The sequence below is a fragment of the Microcaecilia unicolor genome, chromosome 1 (genome assembly GCF_901765095.1).
Source record: "Microcaecilia unicolor chromosome 1, aMicUni1.1, whole genome shotgun sequence".
In the NCBI taxonomy this organism is placed as follows: domain Eukaryota; kingdom Metazoa; phylum Chordata; class Amphibia; order Gymnophiona; family Siphonopidae; genus Microcaecilia; species Microcaecilia unicolor.
Window position 1 is genome coordinate 2,414,391 of NC_044031.1, and position 23,821 is coordinate 2,438,211.

General features: G+C 47.4%; 1 protein-coding gene across 5 annotated transcripts in view; it reads right to left on the reverse strand.

Moving 5' to 3' along the window:
- Positions 1–13,858: 13,858 nt before the first annotated feature.
- Positions 13,859–23,821, reverse strand: part of SLC4A2 (solute carrier family 4 member 2) — a 199,077-nt gene continuing 189,114 nt past the window's right edge. For all 5 annotated transcript variants that reach the window (XM_030191911.1, XM_030191921.1, XM_030191916.1 and 2 more), the window contains 4 exons: positions 21,905–22,158; positions 21,647–21,816; positions 19,062–19,235; positions 13,859–14,684 (listed from right to left, as the gene is read on the reverse strand). In XM_030191911.1, the coding sequence (XP_030047771.1) occupies positions 14,604–14,684; positions 19,062–19,235; positions 21,647–21,816; positions 21,905–22,158 (679 nt within the window). In that variant the 3' untranslated portion in view covers positions 13,859–14,603. The remainder of the gene's footprint in view (positions 14,685–19,061; positions 19,236–21,646; positions 21,817–21,904; positions 22,159–23,821) is intronic.

Sequence of the window (23,821 nt, forward strand, 5' to 3'; positions counted from 1 at the left end):
CAAATTGAATGCAGTGAAAAACAGGTTCAGGCTTTCTAAAGTAAACTAGGCCTCTAAAATCATAGCATCTCTCAGTTCTGATACTTCACTGAAGAAATGTGACAGCCTGCTTAACCTTGGCAGAGTTACAAGGTTGGCAAGGGTTGTGTATAGCTGGACATAGGCATGCTGAGAAACTATAAGAAATAATTGGGCCAGGTAAAGAAAAGTTAAATTTAAGGATGAGCGAGGTTTGGAGATAGGAGAGTTGAAACTTTCCACAAACTACTAAAGACCCATCTCTTCGACAAGATATACCACAAAGATCAAAACATGTGAAGCTCCCACATCTATCCAGAAATGTTAAGAATGCCTTTTGTTATATCACTACCATGTATTCCATTACCATATAACCCAAAATCCTTCTGTAACACCAAATGTCTATTCTCCTCTCATTTCCACTATCCATGATGTATTGTAAGCCACATTGAGCCTGCAAAGAGGTGGGATAATGTGGGATACAAATGCAATAAATAAACTTGGTCATAATTGGATAAGAGATAAGAAAGCTGAAACTTGGTCCTAATTGGATAAGTGATAAGAAAAGTTGGAACTTGGGCATAATTGGATATATGTGCCAATTATGACGAAAGTGCAGGTGTGAAAGTGAAATGCTCATAGGGATCTATGGGATCAAAAAAGTATAAAAGGTCTGCTCCCTAAGCAGTGCTTTGGAGAGAAGAAGAGAGAAGCCAGCAACCTTTGAAGGCACATGTCATCTGTCGTGAGGTGCTGTACTACCATGTGAATGCCTGAATTGTTTGTACTACATTTGGGTGAGATATCAATGTTAATAAACTATATTTCTTTATCTACTAAATACTGGGTTCCTTTCTAATTACATAGGCTTATACTGCCTTGACTGTGTAACCCTGTCATGAGCAGATACCAGGTTGGGGTGATTAAGTATCCTCCCCGTCTCATCTGCCCGCAACCTCGGAGTCATCTTTGACTCCTCTCTCTCCTTCTCTGCGCATATCCAGCAGATAGCCAAGACCTGTCGCTTCTTCCTCTTTAACATCAGCAAAATTTGCCTTTCCTCTCTGAACACACCACCCGAACTCTCGTCCACGCTCTCATTACCTCTCGCCTGGACTACTGCAACTTACTCCTCACCGGCCTCCCACTTAGCCATCTATCCCCCCTTCAATCTGTTCAGGACTCTGCTGCACGTCTTATATTCCGACAGAACCGATATACTCATATCACCCCTCTCCTCAGGTCACTTCACTGACTTCCGATCAGATACCGCATTCAATTCAAGCTTCTCCTTCTTACCTACAAATGCACTCAGTCTGCTGCCCCTCATTGTCTTTCTACCCTCATCTCCCCTTACGTTCCCGCCTGTAACCTCCATTCACAGGATAAATCCCTCCTCTCAGTACCCTTCTCCACCACCGCCAACTCCAGGCTCCGCTCATTCTGCCTCGCCTCACCCTATGCTTGGAACAACCTTCCTGAGCCCTTACTCCAAGCCCCCTCCCTGCCCGTCTTCAAGTCTTTGCTTAAAGCCCACCTCTTCAATGCTGCGTTCGGCACCTAACCCTTACCATTCAGTGAATCCAGACTGCCCCAATTTGACTGCCCCTATCGGACTGACTGTTCACTTGTCTATTAGATTGTAAGCTCTTTGAGCAGGGACTGTCTCTCTTTGTTAAATTGTACAGCGCTGCGTAACCCTAGTAGCGCTCTAGAAATGTTAAGTAGTAGTAGTAGTAGTAGTAGTAGAGGGGATGTACAGTTCTATCCAGGATAGTAAGGAGAGCCCCTGGCTTCCGCTGCCCAAACGGGTGAGGCAGACCTAATAAAATAAACAACACAGAGGTTTTCTTATCTGTAACTTGTATGTTTCTCAGGTGAACACTTCTAAAAGCAAAATAAAGCATTCAGATTCACATCCTTTTGAAAGAAAAAGGAAACAAATGCCTACTTTCTTTCTGTTCTGGTTGGCTAGGGAGAAGGAGTGGGGCTGTGGGTGGATGGTTCTGGCTGTGTGAAATCTGGAAGCCTGATTTGAGCTCACACAGAGGTCTCAAAAACAGGAGGGGGGGAGTAGGAGGAGGGGGAGGGTTTGTCACACAAAGCAGGACGCTCTGCATTGAGAGATGACGAGTTGGAAAGGGGATTTCCTTTTGGAAGGGCTGCTTGGCTACAGGCTGTTTGATCTTATACAGGCAACCTCTGTATAAAAAAAAAAAAAAAGCAGTTTTTCTGCTCATGTTATCCCTGTGTTTTAGAATTCACTTGCCAGGATATGACTGTGTGTGTGTGTGTGCGCTGCAGAGCACAATCTCACACAATTGTCTCTTGAAAACAGGAGTGGGGCAACTCTTTCAGGCACAGCCCACGGGCTTCTGCCCTTGAGTGAACAGATCTGAAAAGCCTAATGAGTCATACCCCTATGGTTTCTTATGTAAGCTAAAAGCAAAGAGGACGAAGTTCGGTCTATTCTTTTGTTTTGAAACCTAAAAGGGCTGTCATTCATTAAAACAGCTTTAAAAGTAGCACAAGGTATTCTTTTGAAAGAAAAAAGTTATAAGAAAAAGAAAACAAAATGTTTATTTTCTTTCCTGTGAGAAAAAAAGTGAAGAAACAGCTTTAAAAATAAGCACAAGGTATCCTTTCGAAAGAAAAAGAAATTAGAAGAAAAAGAAAACAAAAATGTCTTTCTTTTCTTTGAGAAAAAAAGGTTAAACCCAGAATGTGCAACTAAATTCCACCGAGGCTGTAGGGGGCAGTGTTGGGGTTTTTATGATATCACTTCCCATCACATAACCCCATCCGAGATGGCGGCTAGTGGTGGAAACAGGAAGTGACATGATGCATACAGTAGAGAGTAGTTACTTACCTGTAACAGGTGTTCTCCGAAGACAGCAGGCTGCATATTCTCACAAGTGGGTGACGTCACGTCGGCCCTGGAGGATTTCAAAGCAAAATCTAAAAATCTCTTTTACGGCGTTCCGTCGCGCGAGCGATCGTACTGCGCATGTGCGCACACATCTTCCCGCTCGCTGTGCGGACACGCCCCTCAGTTAAATCCAAAAGATGAAGGAGACAACTCCAAAAGGGGAGGTGGGAGGGTTTGTGAGAATATGCAGCCTGCTGTCTTCGGAGAACACCTGTTACAGGTAAGTAACTACTCTTTCTCCGAAGACAAGCAGGCTGATATTCTCACAAGTAGGGTATCCCTAGCTTCCAGGCTTACACAACACAACAAACAGTGGTCAACTGAGTCTCGCAACGGCGAGGCCAGAATAAAAATTGACCTGAAAAAAAGAAACATCTAAATGAGTGTAGCCTGGAACAGAACAAACATGGGCTTAGGAGGGTTGGAGTTGGATTCTAAACCCCAAAGAAGTTCTGCAGCCCCGACTGCCCAAACCGACTGACGCGTCGGCTATCCTGCTGAAGGCAGTAGTGAGATATGAATGTGTGGACTGATGACCACACCGCAGCCTTGCAGATCTCTTCAATAGAGACTGATCTTAGATGAGCCACCGACTCAGCCATGGCTCTAATTTTGTGAGCCGTGACATGGCCCTCTAGAGCCAGTCCAGCTTGGACAAAAATGAAGGAGATGCAATCTGCTAGCCAAGAAGAAATGATGCGGTTTCCGACAGCAACTGGCATTAAAAGAAATAAACAACTGGGCGGACCGTCTGAGGGAGCTTGTCTGCTCCACGCAAAAAGTGCGCAGCTTGCTTTTGCCAGGGCTTGTAAGATGAGGGAGAAAGAATGTTGGCAAGACAATTGACTGGATCAGATGGTACTCTGATACCAGCGCCAGTAAGAACTTTGGCTGCATGCGGAGAACTACTCTGTTAAGATGAGAAGTAAGGTAAGGCGCTTGAGCTACTAGAGTCTGAAGCTCACCGACCTTACGAGTTGAAGGAACAGCCACCAAGGAAAACGACCTTCCAGGTACAATACTTCAGATGGCAGGAATCCAGTGGCCCGAATTGAGCTTGCAGCAGCTGGATGAAAACGACATTGAGACCCCAAGATACTGGATAAGGAGAGATAAGGGCTTTGACCGAAGCATAAGAGCCAACTGTCAAAATTATTGGGGGTGCTAAGCCCAACAGAAATAATCCCCCCTAGACACATACAAGGAATTCTCTCAATATTGGGGGAGAAGTAAACCTCTCATGAAGTGGACAGCTAAAGGCCAACCTTCTACACATTGATGATAAGCTCTTATTGCACGAAGATGAATACTGACAGAGTTGGTCTTGCGACCAGACTCAGACAGGTGTAGAAAGAACTCAAGCAAGGTCTGTATAAGACAAGAAGCAGGATCTAGGGCCTTGCTGTCACACCAGATGGCAAACCTCTTCCATGAAAAAGAATAACACCTCTTTGTGGAATCTTTTCTGGAAGCAAGCAAGACTCGGGAGACACTCTCTGGAAGGCTCAACGAAACCCACACTCTCAACATCCAGACCGTGTGAGCCAGAGATTGGAGGTTGGGATGTAGAAGTGCCCCCTCGTTCTGCGTAATGAGAGCTGGAAAACATTCCAACTCCAGAAGAAGAGGGAACCATATCTGACGCGGCTAGAAGGGAGCGATCAGAATCATGGCTCCACAATCTTGCTTGAGAATCAGCAAAGTCTTTTCCACCAGAGGTATGGGAGGATACGCATACAGAAAGCCTGTCCCCCAATAAAGGAGAAAGGCATCTGATGCTAGCCTGCCTTGAACCTGCAGCCTGGAACAGAACTGAGGGACTTTGTGATTGGACTAAGTAGCAAAAAGATCCACTGAGGGGGTATCTCACTTCCGGAAGATCTCTCGAGCTACAGCCATGATCAACAACCATGACTGTAGCATTATCCTGCTCAGCCTGTCGGCCAGACTGCTGTTTACGCCAACTAGATAAGTGGCTTGGAGAAAACTTGCCGCGTTGGCGGGCCCACCGCTACATCTGCATGGCATCCTGACTCAGAGGGCAAGATCCAGTACTCCTTTGTTATCGAGTACATCACAACCCGATTGTTTGGTTGAATTAAAATAATTTGGTTGGATAGCCAGGAGGGATGCAACCTTCGTCAGCAGCTTTTGTGACTGAGGAAGTTGAACGGGACGCCTCAGAATCAAAATGGAGAGAATTGACCACCTCTGAAGGGAATTCCGAAAACTGGTGAACTGTTGGGTCACATCCTCTAGATACCCTGAACTTGATACCACTGGGAAGCTAGGATGCACTGAGCGGATGTCATGTGTAAAAGTGCTATGGGAGTTACGTGAACTGTGGAAGCCATGTGCCTAGAAGTCTCAATATTTACTGTGCTGTAATCTGTTGAGACGGGCAATCATCGTGTTAAGGGAACACATGCACTCTCAGTCCATGAAGATACGCTGCAACAACAGCCAGGCACCAGGAAAAACATACTCTGGACGCAAACTGGGTAAAAGTATCCTGTAAGTCCAGAGAGCATAACCAATCGTTTTCCTGAAGTATGGGAAGAAGGATGCCCAGGGAAAGCATCCTGAACCAAATATCTGTTTAGGCCCCTTATGTCTATGATGGGACGCAACCCACAAGGAAGCACCTGGAATAGAATCTCAACCCTTCTTGCCCTGGTGGAACGGGCTCAACTGCATTGGCGCTGAGAAAGGCAGAGAGTTCCTCTGCAAGTACTTGTGATGGAAGCTAAAGGATTAAGCTCCCAATGAGCAATGTGGAGGGTTTGATTCCAGATTGAGAATGTATCCTAACCGGACTATTTGGAAAACCCACCGGTTGGAGGTTACAAGAAGTCACCTTTGGTGGAGAAAATTTAAACTGCCCCCCGACAGGCAGATTGGCCGGTACGGACATTTTTTTTTTTTTAATGGTGGCTATGCTGAATTGAAGCCAGTCAAAAACCCCTCCCTGGTTTTTGTGGAATAGCTGCAGGGGCCTGATTAAGTGCACGCTGTTGACTAGAACGAGCGTGCTGTGGCATAGCCTGAACCGGCTGTCGAGAAGTAGGAGTATACGTACGATCCCTTAAGGCACAAGGAAAACTACTCTTCTCTTTAAAGAACTTCCGAGATGATGAAGTGTATGCACAGAATATCTACAATTTTCTGCTGAGTCCCCTCCTCCAGGTGAGAGTGGACGCGATCATGCCAGCCTGGTACGCCATTCTCCCAAAAGAGGGTAAGGATGTATGCTCTGGCCCTGGGGGTGCCAAAGCAAGTTCTTAGAACTCCTATCTGTTCTGAGAGCAGAATCCACCACCGCAGAATCATGAGGTAACTGAGGCCTAATGAAACTGGGTTCCCCGTGGATCCGATAGAGGGATTCAGTTTTCTTGTATCATGTGGCAGAAGACTTAGGTGAAGATGGATAGTCCAGGACCTCGAGCATCTGGGGCCTTGGGCTGATTCACAATCTCCACTGTAATGTGTCGAGACAGATAGAAGATCTAGAGAATTCTCAGCAGAGAAAACCCCATGACCGTCATGTTCATCAGATGAGCCATCATTGAATTGAGCTAACTACTCAAACAGAGCAGCTCAGATCCAAACCCGTCCGACATGGAGGCGCGGTAACCTCTACGACGGGGTCGAGAAGTTGACTCTCCAGACGACTCCAGTGAAGGAGAATCGACCCAGTAGGCTGCGAACACCAATACCGGAGGCAGCATCGGTGAAGGAGATCTAATCCCAGGTGAAAAGCTAGATGCCGCAGGAGGCGCTAACACCAATGACATCCGATGGTACCCATGGTACCGAAGCCGAGAGCAGAATCTGGAAATGCTGGGGAATCGAAACCAGACTGCCAGATGACTTGCGTGTCCATAACAGAGATGGGACTGATGGTACCGATAATACCCATGGCACCAACGGTACCGATGGTACACATGGTACCGATGACCCCCGGTACCGATGGTACCCATGATACCTGGTACCAATGGTACCCATGGTACTGATGGTACCTGGTACCGATGATAGTCATGATATCTGGTATCGATGGTACCCATGATACCTGGTACCGATGGTACCCATGACATCTGGTACCGATGGTACCCATGATACCTGGTACCAATGAAAAAATAAAGAACACCCAAAAGGGTAAAATAAAAAAGAGATTTAACTCCGAGGACCTGAAGAAAACACGAAGCACTAACGAACTCCGTGTCTCCTCAGACGCGGAAAAAGAAGAACTGAGGGGCGTGTCCGCACAGCGAGCGGGAAGATGTGTGCGCACATGCGCAGTGCGATCGCTCGCGCGACAGAACGCCGTAAAAGAGATTTTTAGATTTTGCTTTGAAATCCTCCGGGGCCGACGTGACGTCACCCACTTGTGAGAATATCAGCTTGCTTGTCTTCGGAGAATGACTGCCTTCTTGAAAAAGGGGTGTGGCTCTGATCATTTCCTGTCACATCACCAAAAGGGGTGGGGTTTGGGGCAGAGCTATGCAAAAAAGGGACAGTGTTTGAGGCAGGGATATGCAAATAAGGTGGAGCAGATGGGCAGGGTCAAGACTTCATATACAGTGGTGACATCATCCAGGGGGACAAGGGCATGTCCTTGATTCTGATTGGCTGAAAACTACTGCTTGCCCTGGGATTGGTACCATCGAATCTTGCTATTCTGTGGGATTCAGACAGGTGCTTCTGACTTGAATTGTGCACTGCTGAAAGCAGGTTACTGGACTAAATGGCTATTCTTATGTTCTATGATGATGCAATAGTCATGGATATCTCACATTGAGCAGATTTTACCAGAATGTTTTCTTTGTTACCTGTCAGTTAACTGAATACACATGACTCTGCATTTATGCCTGTAATTACAGGTTGCTGAATAGTCAATGTTTTAACATAACATAAGAATAGCTATACTGGGTCAGATCAATGGGCCATCTAGCCCAGTATCTTGTTTCCAACAGAGGCCAATCCAGGTCACAAGTACCTGGCAGAAACCCATATAGAAGTAACGTTCCATGTTACCAATCCCAAGGCAAGGACTGGCTTCCCCATGTTCATCTCAATAGCAGACTATGGACTTTTCCTCCAGGAACTTGTCCAAACCTTTTTTCAAACCCAGATACACTAACCACTGTTACTACATCCTCCGGCAAAGAGTTCCAGAGCTTAAGTATTTGTTGAGTGAAAAAATATTTCCTCCAAAACGTTGTTGGCGCAAGACTTGGCTGGTTGGTTGCAGGCCTCGGGTGCTCCCAGTCTCAGTGTGTACCAGAGGATGAGCCTAAAGGTTATTTTCCCTCCTCTCAGTCTTGTCTGAGGTTTTGGAGGTTCTTGTGCTACAACCTGAAGGACCTTCCTTGCAGGGTTCCTTCTTCTATGCATTAAAACATTCTTCTAGCAGACAGCATGATCTCCGCTTTTGCCTCCAGGTGTACCTTTGCTGTCTTCTCGGGTGTCATTGTGGCAGGACAGCTCTCTCGGTTCTAGTTGAAGTGCTTCTATTTCCCTCGGACCAATATGACTGTAACACGCTTCAGCAGGATTTCTTGCTGGTCTTCTCCCTTTCTGCAGCGGAGTTCCTTGGTATCTCCATTCACACTCCAGTCCTGTTTTCACACGGATCAGCCTTTTGGCATTCGCTTCTTCTTTGGACTCTGTGTAGACTCTGTTTCTTGTTGTACTTGGCAAACAGGAAGGGATACCTTTTCTGTTGTGATTCCCAAGGCAGGAGATTCCTTTCCCTGGGTTTGTACGTTCCAGAGGTCTGAGTGTTCTAGGTTTATCCCTTTTCCAGGGGAACTTTGCAGTCTGTCATGGTTGGTTCTGCAGACAGGGTTATACCCTTCCTGGATCTCAGGCAGCCTGCATTTGTTTCCATTTGGCCTATCCACGGTAGTGTTCTGGAGTGTGCAGCCTTTGGAGCTCATTTTTTGGACTCTTGTCACTTTGCCCTTGTCGAGATCGGGTGGCAGAGCCGGTGGTGGGAGGCGGGGCTGGTGGCTGGGAGGCGGGGATAGTGCTGGGCAGACTTATACGGTCTGTGCCAGAGCCGGTGGTGGGAAGCGGGGCTGGTGGTTGGGAGGCGGGGATAGTGCTGAGCAGACTTATACAGTCTGTGCCAGAGCTGGTGGTGGGAGGCGGGGCTGGTGGTTGGGAGGCGGGGATAGTGCTGGGCAGACTTATACGGTCTGTGCCAGAGCCGGTGGTGGGAGGCGGGACTGGTGGTGGGAGGCGGTTCCAGCTACCTAAGTTGCCATTGAAGCCCTTTCCAGACTATCCTAAACTTGTTATTTTTGTTGTATACCATCTGTTTTCTAAAGAGAGTTCCTCTTTGTTCATCCCACGCCTTTTTGAATTCAGTCACTGTTTTTGTCTCTTACCACCTCCCTTGGGAGGGCGTTCCAGACATCAACCACCCTCTCCGTGAACAAGAATTTCCTGACATTACTCCTAAGTCTACCACCCCACAACCTCAATTCATGTCCTCTAGTTTTACCATTTCCCCTTCTCTGGAAGAGATTTGTTTCTATATTAATACCTTTCAAGTATTTAAACGTCTGTATCATATCTCCCCTGTCCCTTCTTTCCTTTAGGACATACATATTCAGGTCTTCCAGTGTCTTCTCATACGTTGTTTGGTGCAAACCCCATGCCATTTTTGTCGCCGTCTTCTGGACAGCTTCTAGCCCTTTTACATCCTTAGCAAGATACAGCCTCCAAAACTGAATACCGCCTTTCTTCTGCTGGTTGCTCCTCTCTCTATAAAGCCTAGCATCCTTCTAGCTAAGGCCACCACTTTGTCACACTGTCGTTTCCTAATCAATACTTTAACATTTATCGTCCTCATCAGGAGCCCCAGGTCTTGACTCCTCTTATTTGTTAATTATCTATGATCTTTAGGTGGGCTGCATTTTTATAAAGCTTGGTTTAAACTTGGAAATGGACACACAATTAGGGGTATCCTTTTCAAAGGCTTACAAAGTTTCTGCCCAAATCTAGATTGAAGACCTGTTTGATTTAACGCCTTAAGGTAATGCAGCAATTGAATGTAACGTGAATTGATCTCCCTGTCTAGTTAATACCCACTTTTGCAATTCAGAGGACACAATCGCATCATTCTCTCTTCTTAAGCAATCAACTACCAAACCCTCCCTTGAGTTCAGTGGGATAAAGCTGCATTTTCGATCCCTTGAAAAAAAAAATTGGCCTTACCACTTACAGGCAAGAGTTGCTACAATTTGGGTTTTGTTTCCACAGACTGACAAGGGATCTCCAAATTTCTCTGAGAGAGAGAGATTTTAACAGGCTGTTAATTTTGAAATGTTGAGGCATTTATTAATCTGAACCAGTGTAAGATAATTAACATGCCAGAAAATAAATATTCCTGTTCTAACACTAAGGGGAGATGGGGGGATAATCATTCTTTTCGAACAACCAATCAATCAAATGCCAGAACAAGCAGCTTGCTTATATTTCTCGAGTACTCCGTCCTGTGGATAAATTTCTGTTCCCTTCCCCTTTACTGCTAACTCCAGACTCCGTTCCTTTTACCTCGCTGCACCTCACGCCTGGAATAGACTTCCCGAGCCTGTACGTCTAGCCCCGTTTCTTGCCGTTTTCAAATCCAGGCTAAAAGCCCACCTCTTTAACTCTGTTTTTGACTCGTAATCACTACTCACTTGCCTGTACCCTTCTATCCCCTCCCTCTTACTTGTTCTGTCTGTTTACCTGTCTAATTTAGATTGTAAGCTCTTTGAGAAGGGAATGTCTTTTCGTGTATGGTATACAGCGCTGCGTATGCCTTGTAGCGCTATAGAAGTGATAAGTAGTAGTAGTATATACTTTTATTTTTGAACTTTTATGAGATAATGCAACAAAATAACCAATTGGACAATTTCTCCATTACAAATACTAAATTGCTAAATGATGTTACAGTTGTTCTTTTACCCCCATCCTACCCTCCCACCCTCTTCCCTCCCCAAACTTAACCACTACCCTCTAGTATCTCAGCTATATTAACACAGAAGGGCCAGGACCAGAAGACCATTGCACATAAGGGTCCCAGATGCGATGACATGGTAGTAAGTTTCCAGTACATAAGGCTGTGAGTTTAGACATTAAGTTGATATAGTCCATCTTGTGCAAGATCTGTCGCAGGCCTGGTAGAGTTGGTTGTTTCCAAGCAGAAGCAAGTGTCAATTTGCTGGCAACAAACACATGAGCAACCAACTGATGAGTGGGGGATTTCACTCATCGTGGTCTAGCATGGAGAAGTCAATGTTCCATCTTCAAAGGATATTGGATCTTAGTTAGATTTAATACAAAGTTCAATACCGCAGTCCAAAACTCTTGGGCATGTGGACAAGCCCACCAAATATATGAAACATGGTCACCCTCTAGGCCACATTGACGCCAGCACAAGGCTGAACTTGTGGGAAACATTTTGGATAGTCACTTGGGTGTATAGTACGAGCTATGTAGAATCTTATGTCCATTTTCCATGAAATTATTAGATATCGATACTTTAAGCAAAGATTTAAAATGCGTTCCCATTGCGAGTATTCAAAGGATGCACCCAATGCAGTTTCCCATTTTGACAGGTAGTATGTAATAGATTTATATATTCTGGAAATATATCCCCTGCCCCCCCCCCACACACTTACCATTGCCCATTCCAAATATGTCTCAGTTAGATTTAGCTCCTCCTTGGCCCATCTAGTGATAAAATCCCGCACTTGCTGGTATTGAATTGCATGAAGAGCCTGGAGCCCATACTTCTTCTGAGTATCCTGAAATGATATAAATTCTCCTTCCTCCCATATTTAGCCCAATTTACATAGACCCAGCTTCTCCTAAGAGCGAAAACAGGGATCTATATTCCCGGGGGCAAATTGCGAAGCGAATTGAATGTACATGTGCAAAAAATATATTGGTCCCGGAAAATGTTTTTTTTAGAATTGTAGTCCAAATCAACAAGGGCCAATGGAGGAGTGGCGGGGCTTCATGGGCAACCTTTCACAAGAGTTGATCCGGTAGCCAGGGGATAGCACTCAGTGGATAGGGGGGCAAGCAATGATTGCTCGAGGGACTGAAAAATGTTTCCTGACCCATGGAGCCACTCTGCCAAAATTCGAAGGTGGGCAGCTTGATAATAGTCTACAAAAGAAGGAACACCCATTCCCCCATGTTCACGTCTCTGGAACATCACCTCCGCTCACACTCTGGGTGGTCTCTTTTTCCAGATATATGAGAAGATCTTTCGCTATAGGCCTTGAAAAAACTGATCAGGCATAGAGATAGGGAGAGCCATAAACGGATAAAGCAATTTGGGGAGTACTATCATCTTGACCCCATTGATACGGCCAATCCAAGAGATTGTCAATCCCTCCCACCGGTCCAACTCAGAGAATATCTCACGTCATTTCCCCGGAAAATTCTTGTCATATAGATCAGTTAAATCGTGTGTCAGGTTAACCCCTAAATAACGAATTCCAGTTGTAAAGACCCAAGTCCCCTGCCCTGATCATGACATCCAAAAATTGAACACAGGACAAGAAAATATCAAATCTACATTTATTGACACTAGTACATTTAAATTATTTCTTTAAATAAAATACAAGAGCTTTATAGAAATACCTGATTGTTTGATTGCTGCTTCTCTGATAACAAGCAAGATTAAAGCAAGGAATCACCAAGGGCTTCTCTAAAACTACAACACTGCTGTGTCTGCAAGAGGCCAGCCAGACATGGAGTTGAGGGATATGAGAAGAGACAGGAGAATCTCATCCAGGATCGGTTACGGTAAAGACTCTGGCCCCTGTCGAGGGCCTGAAGTGCAGGGGTAAAGCCTCTGGGCTCCTGTTTAGGGCCTGAAGTGCAGAGGTAAAGCCTCTGGGCCCCTGTTTAGGGCCTGAAGTGCAGGGGCAAAGCCTCGGCCCTGGCCGAGGGCTGGACGTGCAGGGATAAAGCCTATAGGCCCCTGTGTAGGGCCTCAAGTGAAGGGATAAAGCCTATAGGCCCCTGTTTAGCACCTGAAGTGCAGGGGTAAAGCTTCTGGGCCCTTGCTAAGGGCTGGAAGTGCTCGTGGGAAAAGCCTGGGCCCTGGCTGAAGGCTGGAAGTGCAGGGGTAGAGAGATGAAAGTTCACAGGGGTAAAGCCTCTGGGCTCCTGTTTAGGGCCTGAAGTGCAGGGGTAAAGCCTCTGGGTCCCTGCTTAGGGTCTGAAGTGCAAGGGTAAAGACTCGGCCCTGGCCGAGGGCTGGACGTGCAGGGATAAAACCTATAGGCCCCTGTTTAGCACCTGAAGTGCAGGGGTAAAGCTTCTGGGCCCTTGCTAAGGGCTGGAAGTGCTCAGGGGAAAAGCCTCTGGGCCCTGGCTGAAGGCTGGAAGTGCAGGGGTAGAGGGATGGAAGTTCACAGGGGTAAAGCCTCTGGGCCCCTGTTTAGGGCCTGAAGTGAAGGGGTAAAGCCTCTGGACCCTTGCGGAGGGCTGGAAGTGCATGGTGGGGGGGGGGAGGGGGGAGCCTCTGGGTCCTGGCCAAGGGCTGGAAGTTCACAGGGGTAAAGGTCTGGAAGTTCACAGGGGTAAAGCCTCTGGGTCCCTGTTTAGGGCCTGAAGTGAAGGGGTAAAGCCTCTGGACCCTTGCTGAGGGCTGGAAGTGCATGGTGGTGGTGGTGGTGGGGGGGAAGACTCTGGGTCCTGGCCAAGGGCTGGAAGTGCAGGGGTAAAGGTCTCGTTCACAGGGGTAAAGCCTCCAGGCTCCTGTTTAGGGCCTGAAATGCAGGGGGGGGGGTAAAGCCTCTGGGCCCCTGATGAGGGCCTGAAGTGAAGTGGAAAAGCCTCTGGGCCCTTGCTGAGGGCTGGAAGTGCATGGGGGGGGGGGGGGGGGAAAGCCTCTGGATCCTGGCCAAGGGCTGGAAGTGCAGGGGTAAAGGTCTGGAAGTTCACAGAGGTAAAGCCTCTGGGCCCCTGCTGAGGGCCTGAAATACTAAAATAAGTTTAAATAATTTTGGGGATGTTGAAGGCCTCCCCAGAACTCTTCCTGGACGTTGTGGTGCAGCTGTGATAGAGGCACATGAGAGCAAGAACATCTTCGTACATGAACATAGGCCGCGCCTCTACTGTAGAGTTGAAAAAGAGTAATGGGTAACTAAATGGGAGAAGAATACAGGGGCGCGTACTAGACACACGGGCAGGTGTGCCGATTGGGAACAGAGTGTGTTTGCTTAGCTCTTAGCTGACACAGCAGTTACCGTCCTTTCCCTCCTGCCAAAGCCAACTTCTTCTACACCCTGTAAGGGGTAAGCTACCCCCGCCAGGTCCTGCACATGATGTAAAAGTAACGTCCTGCAGTGATCTACCATTATCCTGCATGAACTTTCCTAAGAGACCCAGGAAGTATTACATCTTGCCCTTTTATACTTCCCAGTCTGAGAGGGGAGGGGGGCAGGGTTAACGCAATATCCAGTCTCTTTTCTGTTTTGTATGGGCAGGGTCTTGGGGTGGTGGAGGAGGCAGCGACCTTTTCCAGTGATCAGTGCAGGTGGCGGCACAGCAAGGCAGAGACGGAGATACAGGACTCTGAGCCTCTTTCCCGTAGATGGTGCCAAGGCTTGCATCAAGTACAGTCTGTCCATAAGGCACATTATACAGGCATAGGCATTTCATCATACTCATCTACGCCCTCCTGTTCATCGAAGACGGGCTGGGCTTCATTGGCGTCCAGCTGCAAGAATAAAACAGCACAAGATACAAAAAGGGAAGATATTAAACTCTGAAATCATGCAGCAGAACTGGTGAGTCAAAGACTAGCTCCAAGCTATCCCAGTCAGAATGCCCCCATACCCCAGAGATGTCCTGGTCAACATGGGGTGCCCTTGTACTCTAGCTATGATCTGCTGAGCTTGAGGAGCCCCCTTACCCTGAGAGCAGTCCTGGTCAACAAGGGATGCCCTAGTACCCTAGATATGACTTGCGGATCCTGGGGAGTCCCCTTACCCCGACAGTAGTCCTGGTCAACAAGGGTTGCCCTTGTAACCTAGATATGATCTGCTGAGCCTGGGGATCCCCCTTACCCCGAGAGCTGTCCTGGTCAACAAGGAGTGCCCTAGTACCATAGATATGACTTGCTGAGCCTGGGGACCCCCTTACCCCGACAGCTGTCTTGGCAACAAGGGGTGTTCTAGTACCCTAGACATGATCTTCAGAGCCTGGGGGGCCCCCTTACCCCAAGAGCTGTCCTTGTCTTGGTCAACAAGTGGTGCTCTAGTATCCTAGATATGACTTGCTGAGCCTGGGGAGCCCCCTTACCCTGACAGCAGCCCTGGTCAACAAGGGATGCCCTAGTACCCAAGATATTTATTTTTTTGTATTTGTTGCATTTGTATCCCACCTCTTTGCAGGCTCAGTGTGGCTTACATAGTACAGTAATCGGCGTTAATCGATTCCAGTGTGAACAAATACAAGTTGCAAGTAATAGCAAGGTGATATTATGGTAGAGTGAGATACATGTATGGTAAAAGACAATTGGGGAGAACTTAGTGAGAGAAAGGAAGAGTTAGGATATCTTTGGTTACGTTGTGTCACAAATGTCCAGGTTTTATGTTGGGTCGGTGGGGTATGCCCTTCTGAACAGTTCTGTTTTTAGTATGATATGATCTGCTGAGGCTGGGGATTCCCCTTACCCCGAGAGCTGTCCTTGTCGTAGTCAACAAGGGGTGCTCTAGTACCCTAGATATGACTTGCTGAGCCTGGGGAGCCCCCTTACCTCAAGAGCTGTCTTGGCAACGTGGGATGCCCTAGTACCCTAGATATGATCTGCTGAGCCTGGGGAGCCCCCTTACTCAGAGAGTATTCTTGGTCAACAAGGGTTGCCCTAGTAACCTAGATATGATCTGTTGAGCCTGGGCATTCCCCTTACCCCGAGAGCTGTCCTGGTCAACAAGGGGTGCCCTAGTACCCTAGATATGACTTGCTGAGTCTGGGGAGCCCCCTTACCCCAAAAGCAGTCCTGGTAAACAAGTGGTGCCCTAGTATCCTAGATATGACTTGTTGAACCTGAGGAGCCCTCATAACCTGAGAGCAGCCCTGGTCAACAAGGGGTGCCCGAATACCCTAGATATAATCTGCTGAGCCTGGGGAGCCCCCTTACCCCAGAGCTGTACTGGTCAACCCTAGATATGACCAGCCCCACCTGGGGAGCCCTCTTACCACTACAGTGTCCTGGTCAACACGAGGAAATCTACTACCCCTAGATATTACCTACCTAGGCTAGGGAGTCCTTCAAACCCCTAGTGCACCGAACACCCCTAAATGTGATCAGCCTAGCCTAAGGAGTCCTTTTAGCCCTGGAACTACCTCACTCAGTCTTGGATGCCCTACTACCCTTACATGTGACCCCCCCCCCCAGCTTGGTAGCCTTTTTACATGTAAAAATGCCCTGCCCACTGTGGGGAGCCTTCCTACCCATAGACTTGACCTGACCTATCCAGTATGGCAAACCCTCTTACATGTAGGAGGGCAAATTTTAAAATGTCTATTGTGTATGTTGTATCTGTGGGCCTGGAAGCTAATTTTCTAAGGGAAAAGTTGAATTGGTGAGTTAATATGGCTGAGTAACAAGATCCAGTTGGTCCATCCACTCTGCCCAGGTGAAATTCCTCCACTTTGGTTGGACAGATGTACAACACCCACATGCAGCCCATCATTAGTGCCCCACCCTAATCCAGGCCCCAATGATCAAAGGAAAATGCAGACACTAGAGGCCATTAGCGCACGCATTTACCAGCGCGAGAAGATCAGAGGGGTCTGGTGCAAGCGCGCCAGGGAATACTGTAGAGCTCATTTAAATACTATTTAAATGAGCTCTGTGGTATTCTGCCCATATAATCAGAGTACTATGCTCTGATCATACGGGCAGAATAGTGCCTTAACCCTATGCCAACTCGGCACTTTTGTTAGGGTTAAAGCTCTCTTCCTCCCCCCCCACCCCAGTCCATGCCAGGTAGCTTGGGCTGTCACCATCAGTCCTGGAGGTCAGTGGATCCCTGGACCCCCATCCCTCCAATGGCTAAGATGTGCCCTGATGGTCTAGCACCCCCCACAGGCCCCCGGACACACACAGGGGTGGTCTGGAGGTCCACCAGACAGAGGCCCTGAACCTCCGATCTAACCTGCCCGTGACGGAAGACCCCACTCCCCCACCCCCTAACAGAAGACCTGACAGAAGAGATGGCTGGAGATCCAGTGGACCTCCAGACCCCACCTGGTGGTCTACCGACCCCGAACGCCTCCCTCCTCTTTCCAGTGCCGCTGGAAGGAGGAGGGAGTGCTACTCGTTCCTCTGCCATCTTAAGGTGGGGGGGGGGGGGGGTTCATGGCTGCTAGACAACTAGGGGGATGCTAGACCACCAGGTGGGGACTGGAGGTCCACAGGACTTCTAGCCCTCTCTTGTGGCAGGGGGTGGGGTTCTGTTGGGGGTGGGTCAGGGTTCTGTGGGGGGCGCTAGATCACCAGGGCCTCTGTCGGGGGGGGGGGGGATTGGAGGATCTAGAGAGCCACCGAACCTCCAGAACTTCAGGGTGCAAACATCACGGGGAAACTGATCATCGGGATTGCAGTAACTTAATCCAGTCCTTCAAGCCTTTTCCTATGACTGCCCTTCTCATCAGTCCCGAGCGTACTCAAGGTCTGGTAATGCTCTGCTGTCCACTATTTTCAGTGGCAGACCACATAAAACTTCAATACAATTGGTTGGGGGGTGGGGTTATGTACTTTGCTGAAAGACTGTTTATAATGCTGCAAGCTTGGTGCGTACCTTTTGTTATGATTGTATAATTTGGGGTGTGTTGTTAATTGGGTTGGTACAGGGTTTGCTTTTCAAGCCAATACAGGGTGTGGTGTTCAGGTTTGTAGTGAACAGGGAGTCAGAGGAGATGAACAGTGGGTTTTTTTGGCATCCCAGTTCCTTCTTGCTGAATTGGAACCTGGCATCTGTTCAGCAACAGCACATTGAGCTTTCTTACATCTCTCTCTTGAGCTGATGCTGCGGCCAGCTGGCCACCATCCTTTACACACCACAGTTAACGTGCGCCCTTAGTCTGGCCACTAGATGTTGCTGTTGAGCAATGGCTGCAACTCACACCCAACAGGGACCAACAACACTGACTCTACAGCAGTGTTTCCCAAATCAGTCCTGGAGTCACGTATATAAGATGGTATTTGACTAATATACGGATGTAGAAACTTATCCACACACTCATATTTATGTTTTAATTTTTATTTTTTGTCATGGTTTATTATTATTTCCTTATTGTGATTGAGTTTTAGACCGTCCCTGCTCAGTAGAGCTTATAATTGTGATATTCCATTCATTGGAGGAACAGTTTTTGAAATGGTTTTAGCTACATGTATACGTCTAGACATGAACCATCTATAAATGAGTGCTATGCTTTACTGATGCTTTGCTGTGATTTATTTATTTTAAGGCTCAAATTCATTTATTTTTTCCTCTTCTTCTTTGACCTTTGACACCAGTATTAAGGAAGTCAGTGTTCACTTCCGGGTCTCTCAGTATTGAAAGTTTGACCTGGGCGATTATTTCTCCAATAAAGTCTGATTAATACCACCTAGCGATCTGCTCTTTTGTTTGCTTCCACATTGGATTTTGTGGATCAATTGCCTTCTTGTTTTCTTGTACCCCCTTACCAGTCAGGTTTTCATGATATCCACAATGAATATGCATGAGATTGATTTGCATACACTGCCTCCATTGTATGCAGATCTCTTTCATGCATATTTATTGTGAATACCCTGAAAGCTTGACTGGCAAGGGGGTAGTACTCCAGGAAAGAAGTGGGAAACACTGCTCTACAGCATCCCTCACCCTCAACAGAGATGAAAAGACCTGACCTAGGACCTGAAGCTTTCTGCTACGCATTGCAGTGTACTTCAGAGTCACTGAGCAACCAAGAAGCCCCCAAATGATCAAGCTTGCAGAAAGGGAGGGTGCCCAGATGAAGACGTCATGCTTACAGAAACAAAGAGCGTAGAAGTGGAGCAGAAAAGAAGCCAGTGGATGTATTTCAGCAGCTCGCCACTTACACATTTTATCTCACGGTCTGTGAAGATGCGGCTCAGCATGAACATGCGGAGCGGAACAGTGAGGATGAGGATGAAGGGGAATGCTAGTGAAGCTGCAGTGGACATGACAGCCCAGAGGACTGCCAGACATACCAGCTGGATCCCTGTAAATAAATGCATCCGTAGTGTTCGAACCTGAGGGAGAGAACACAAACCATCCATGTATGTCACTAATCACATGCTGGGGGAATAATTCCATTAAGAGCCAGTACACGAAACAGCTGGTATTCAGGTCATGTGAACATATATATGGATATAGATGCATACAAATGACTATTTTCCAGCTACGCACTATTTACAGGGTGACCCAAATCAAGTTTTTTGGTTTCGACCCAAACCAAATCTGTGGCTGAAATTTGCCACACGGTTTTGGCCAAAACCAAAGCAGAAATTGAAATCCGAGTAGCACAACCCCGACAGAAATGGGTCCCCTCCAGCCCCTCCTGACAGAAGGCCTCCCGCCACCAGAACTGCCAAGGGGGCCGACCTCCTATGCAGGAGAATTAGGACCCATCCTGCCCCACCCACAGCAGCACCAGCAGTAGCGTCTCCTTCCAGCGGCCGCAGGAGATGGTGTTTTAGGAAGACCTCCACGGCTGCTGCTGGAAGAAGGGAGGTTGCTCAGCTGGAGATCCTGGCTCTTCAGTGGGAGATGACCCGCAAAAGCAGGAGACCTGGCAGATCTTCCACCCATAAGCCCTCCCTGGGCCTAAGTTGGAAACCCTGGCAGTCTAGTGGTCTAGTCTGGACAGGAGCAACTGCCGCAGGAGGATGCAGTAGCCATTTTGTGATTGGAGATCGCTCCTCCATACCATTATCCTCCGAGTGGCACAGGTTACATTAACTTGGTTCTTATAACCCACAATATACAAAGAGCGGACCCTGGATCTACAACCTTCTAACACACGTTAGGCTGTGGTTGCCTGACTGGGAAACACAGGGTGTGAAAGATTTCATGAGTTCCTTTTATTTGAATTAGATCTGGCGATGCAATCTTTCTGTCCAGATTTTAAGAACATAGTCGCTTTCCCATCTCAGTATCTTCCATACATCTGCTATGCAGTCGGCCCATACAAACCAGTCCATTTCAGCACAAGGTCTCAGCATACACTGTTCAGGCCAGGGAGCAGCCTCCTATGTGGCTGAACAGTGCTGTGGTGTCTCAAAAACCAGGGCTGGGATCCTGAATCAGGATTTTTCTCTTATAGCTAACTCAAGAATTTTTACCCATTTTATTCCCCCACCCCAATGTGCATAGTATGCTTAATCCACTGACCGTCCCTACCCCGCCCCCCCCTTCAATACTGGGCTTCAACCAGTCTTCACTCAGCAGTTGACTGTTATCCCCAACCTTAGGCAATTCAGGGAAGCTGAAGATGCTCAGGGACATGCGTGCATGTTTCTCACACTCAGATGTTCATGTGTACTGTCCAAATCATGGATTCAGGCATTCGATCTGCTCATCTTCTTACCATATGCAGGTGGATCCTGTCTAATACTCTACTACTACTACTTATCATTTCTAAAGCGCTACTAGACGTACGCAGCGCTGTACACTTGAACATGAAGAGACAGTCCCTGCTCGACAGAGCTTACAATCTAATTAGGCCAGACAAACAGGACAAACAAGAGATAAGGAAATATTAAGGTGAGGATGATAAAGTAAGGGTTCTGAACAAGTGAATAAGGGTTAGGAGTTAAAAGCAGCATCAAAAAGGTGGGCTTTTAGCTTAGATTTGAAGACGGTCAGAGATGGAGCTTGACGTACCGGCTCAGGAAGTCTATTCCAGGCATATGGTGCAGCAAGATAAAAGGAACGGAGTCTGGAGTTAGCAGTGGAGGAGAAGGGTGCAAATAAGAGAGATTTACCCAGGGGAACGGAGTTCCTGGGGAGGAATGTAGGGAGAGATGAGAGTGGAGAGGTACTGAGGAGCTGCAGAGTGAATGCACTTATAGGTCAATAAGAGGAGTTTGAACTGTATGCGGAAATGGATAGGAAACCAGTGAAGTGACTTGAGGAGAGGGCTAATATGAGCATAACGACACTGGCGGAATATTAGTCGTGCAGCAGAATTTTGAACAGATTGAAGAGGAGAGAGATGGCTAAGTGGGAGACCTGTGAGAAGCAAGTTGCAATAGTCTAAGCGAGAGGTGATAAGAGTGTGGATGAGGGTTCTGGTAGTGTGATAGAAAGGAAAGGGCGAATTTTGCTGATATTATAGAGAAAGAAATGACAGGTTTTAGCAGTCTGTTGAATATGTGCAGAGAAGGAGAGGGAGGAGTCGAAGATGACCCCAAGGTTACGAGCTGATGAGACAGGAAGGATGAGAGTGTTATCCACAGAAATAGCGAATGGGGGAGGAGGAGAAAATTTATCCCTCCTGAGTACATCAGGATGAGACGAGAGCAGAATTTCTAAGCTGCAAAAACTGGAGACACCAGCACAGTGCAGACAGGGGCTGAAAATGTGAGCAGCTCATTCTCCCTTATTCCTTATCGTGTTCATGCCTTCTCCCTCCACCCGCTGATGTAATATATTCCCTTACCTTTTTCACATAGGTAACGTCGGGATGGTGTTTTGGAGGCATAAGCAGCAGCTGTAGTCTCTCGTAAAACTGAATCCCGTTCAGAGACGTTACTCCCATGTACAGGAAAATTCCAAACAACACAGCGAGTGGAATCTGCCGCAGGAGGTCACCAATCACTATGGAAAGACCTGGAAAGATGAGAAACAGCAGTGAGAGGCAGGGATTCAAGTTTACCATGCTGGATAACTGGGAGGGAAGAGAAAATCTGCCTCCTACCCACAAGCACAGCAACAAGCAGGCCAGTCACCCGCTGCTCCTTCACCTCCTGGATCTTGGGCTTGTCTCCCGGAGCCACGGCTTTGCTCATCACAGTTAAGGCATTGGCATGAGTCACTGAGCGTACGGTTGCTGCGGCCAGCCACGGCAAACCAAACAAGGCACAGAATCCACCCATGGAGACAATCATCCAAAGGTCAAAATGGAAGCCTGACCCTTTCACTAGCATCCTCTCTTTCTTACTGATAATTAGGCTGTAGAGAGAGAAAACATGGCAGCCTGTTACCGAGGTAACCAAGATCCCTTTCCCAGCATCCTCTCCTTCTTACTAAATCAGGCTGTATAGAGGGAAAACATGGCAGCCTGTTACCGAGGTAACCAAGATCCCTTTCCCAGCATCCTCTCCTTCTTACTGATAATTAGGCTGTAGAGAGAGAAAACATGGCAGCCTGTTACCCAGGTAACCAAGATCCCTTTCCCAGCATCCTCTCCTTCTTACTCAAAATTAGGCTGTAGAGAGAGAAAACATGGCAGCCTGTTACCGAGGTAACCAAGATCCCTTTCCCAGCATCCTCTCCTTCTTACTGATAATTAGGCTGTAGAGAGAGAAAACATGGCAGCCTGTTACCGAGGTAACCAAGATCCCTTTCCCAGCATTCTCTCCTTCTTACTGATAATTAGGCTGTAGAGAGAGAAAACATGGCAGCCTGTTACCGAGGTAACCAAGATCCCTTTCCCAGCATCCTCTCCTTCTTACTAAATCAGGCTGTATAGAGGGAAAACATGGCAGCCTGTTACCGAGGTAACCAAGATCCCTTTCCCAGCATCCTCTCCTTCTTACTGATAATTAGGCTGTAGAGAGAGAAAACATGGCAGCCTGTTACCCAGGTAACCAAGATCCCTTTCCCAGCATCCTCTCCTTCTTACTCAAAATTAGGCTGTAGAGAGAGAAAACATGGCAGCCTGTTACCGAGGTAACCAAGATCCCTTTCCCAGCATCCTCTCCTTCTTACTGATAATTAGGCTGTAGAGAGAGAAAACATGGCAGCCTGTTACCGAGGTAACCAAGATCCCTTTCCCAGCATCCTCTCCTTCTTACTGATAATTAGGCTGTAGAGAGAGAAAACATGGCAGCCTGTTACCGAGGTAACCAAGATCCCTTTCCCAGCATCCTCTCCTTCTTACTCAAAATTAGGCTGTAGAGAGAGAAAACATGGCAGCCTGTTACTGAGGTAACCAAGATCCCTTTCCCAGCATCCTCTCCTTCTTACTGATAATTAGGCTGTAGAGAGAGAAAACATGGCAGCCTATTACCGAGGTAACCAAGATCCCTTTCCCAGCATCCTCTCCTTCTTACTGATAATTAGGCTGTAGAGAGAGAAAACATGGCAGCCTGTTACCGAGGTAACCAAGATCCCTTTCCCAGCATCCTCTCCTTCTTACTGATAATTAGGCTGTAGAGAGAGAAAACATGGCAGCCTGTTACCGAGGTAACCAAGATCCCTTTCCCAGCATCCTCTCCTTCTTACTGATAATTAGGCTGTAGAGAGAGAAAACATGGCAGCCTGTTACCGAGGTAACCAAGATCCCTTTCCCAGCATCCTCTCCTTCTTACTCAAAATTAGGCTGTAGAGAGAGAAAACATGGCAGCCTGTTACCGAGGTAACCAAGATCCCTTTCCCAGCATCCTCTCCTTCTTACTGATAATTAGGCTGTACAGAGAGAAAACATGGCAGCCTGTTACCGAGGTAACCAAGATCCCTTTCCCAGCATCCTCTCCTTCTTACTGATAATTAGGCTGTAGAGAGAGAAAACATGGCAGCCTGTTACCGAGGTAACCAAGATCCCTTTCCCAGCATCCTCTCCTTCTTACTGATAATTAGGCTGTAGGGAGGGAAAACATGGCAGCCTGTTATC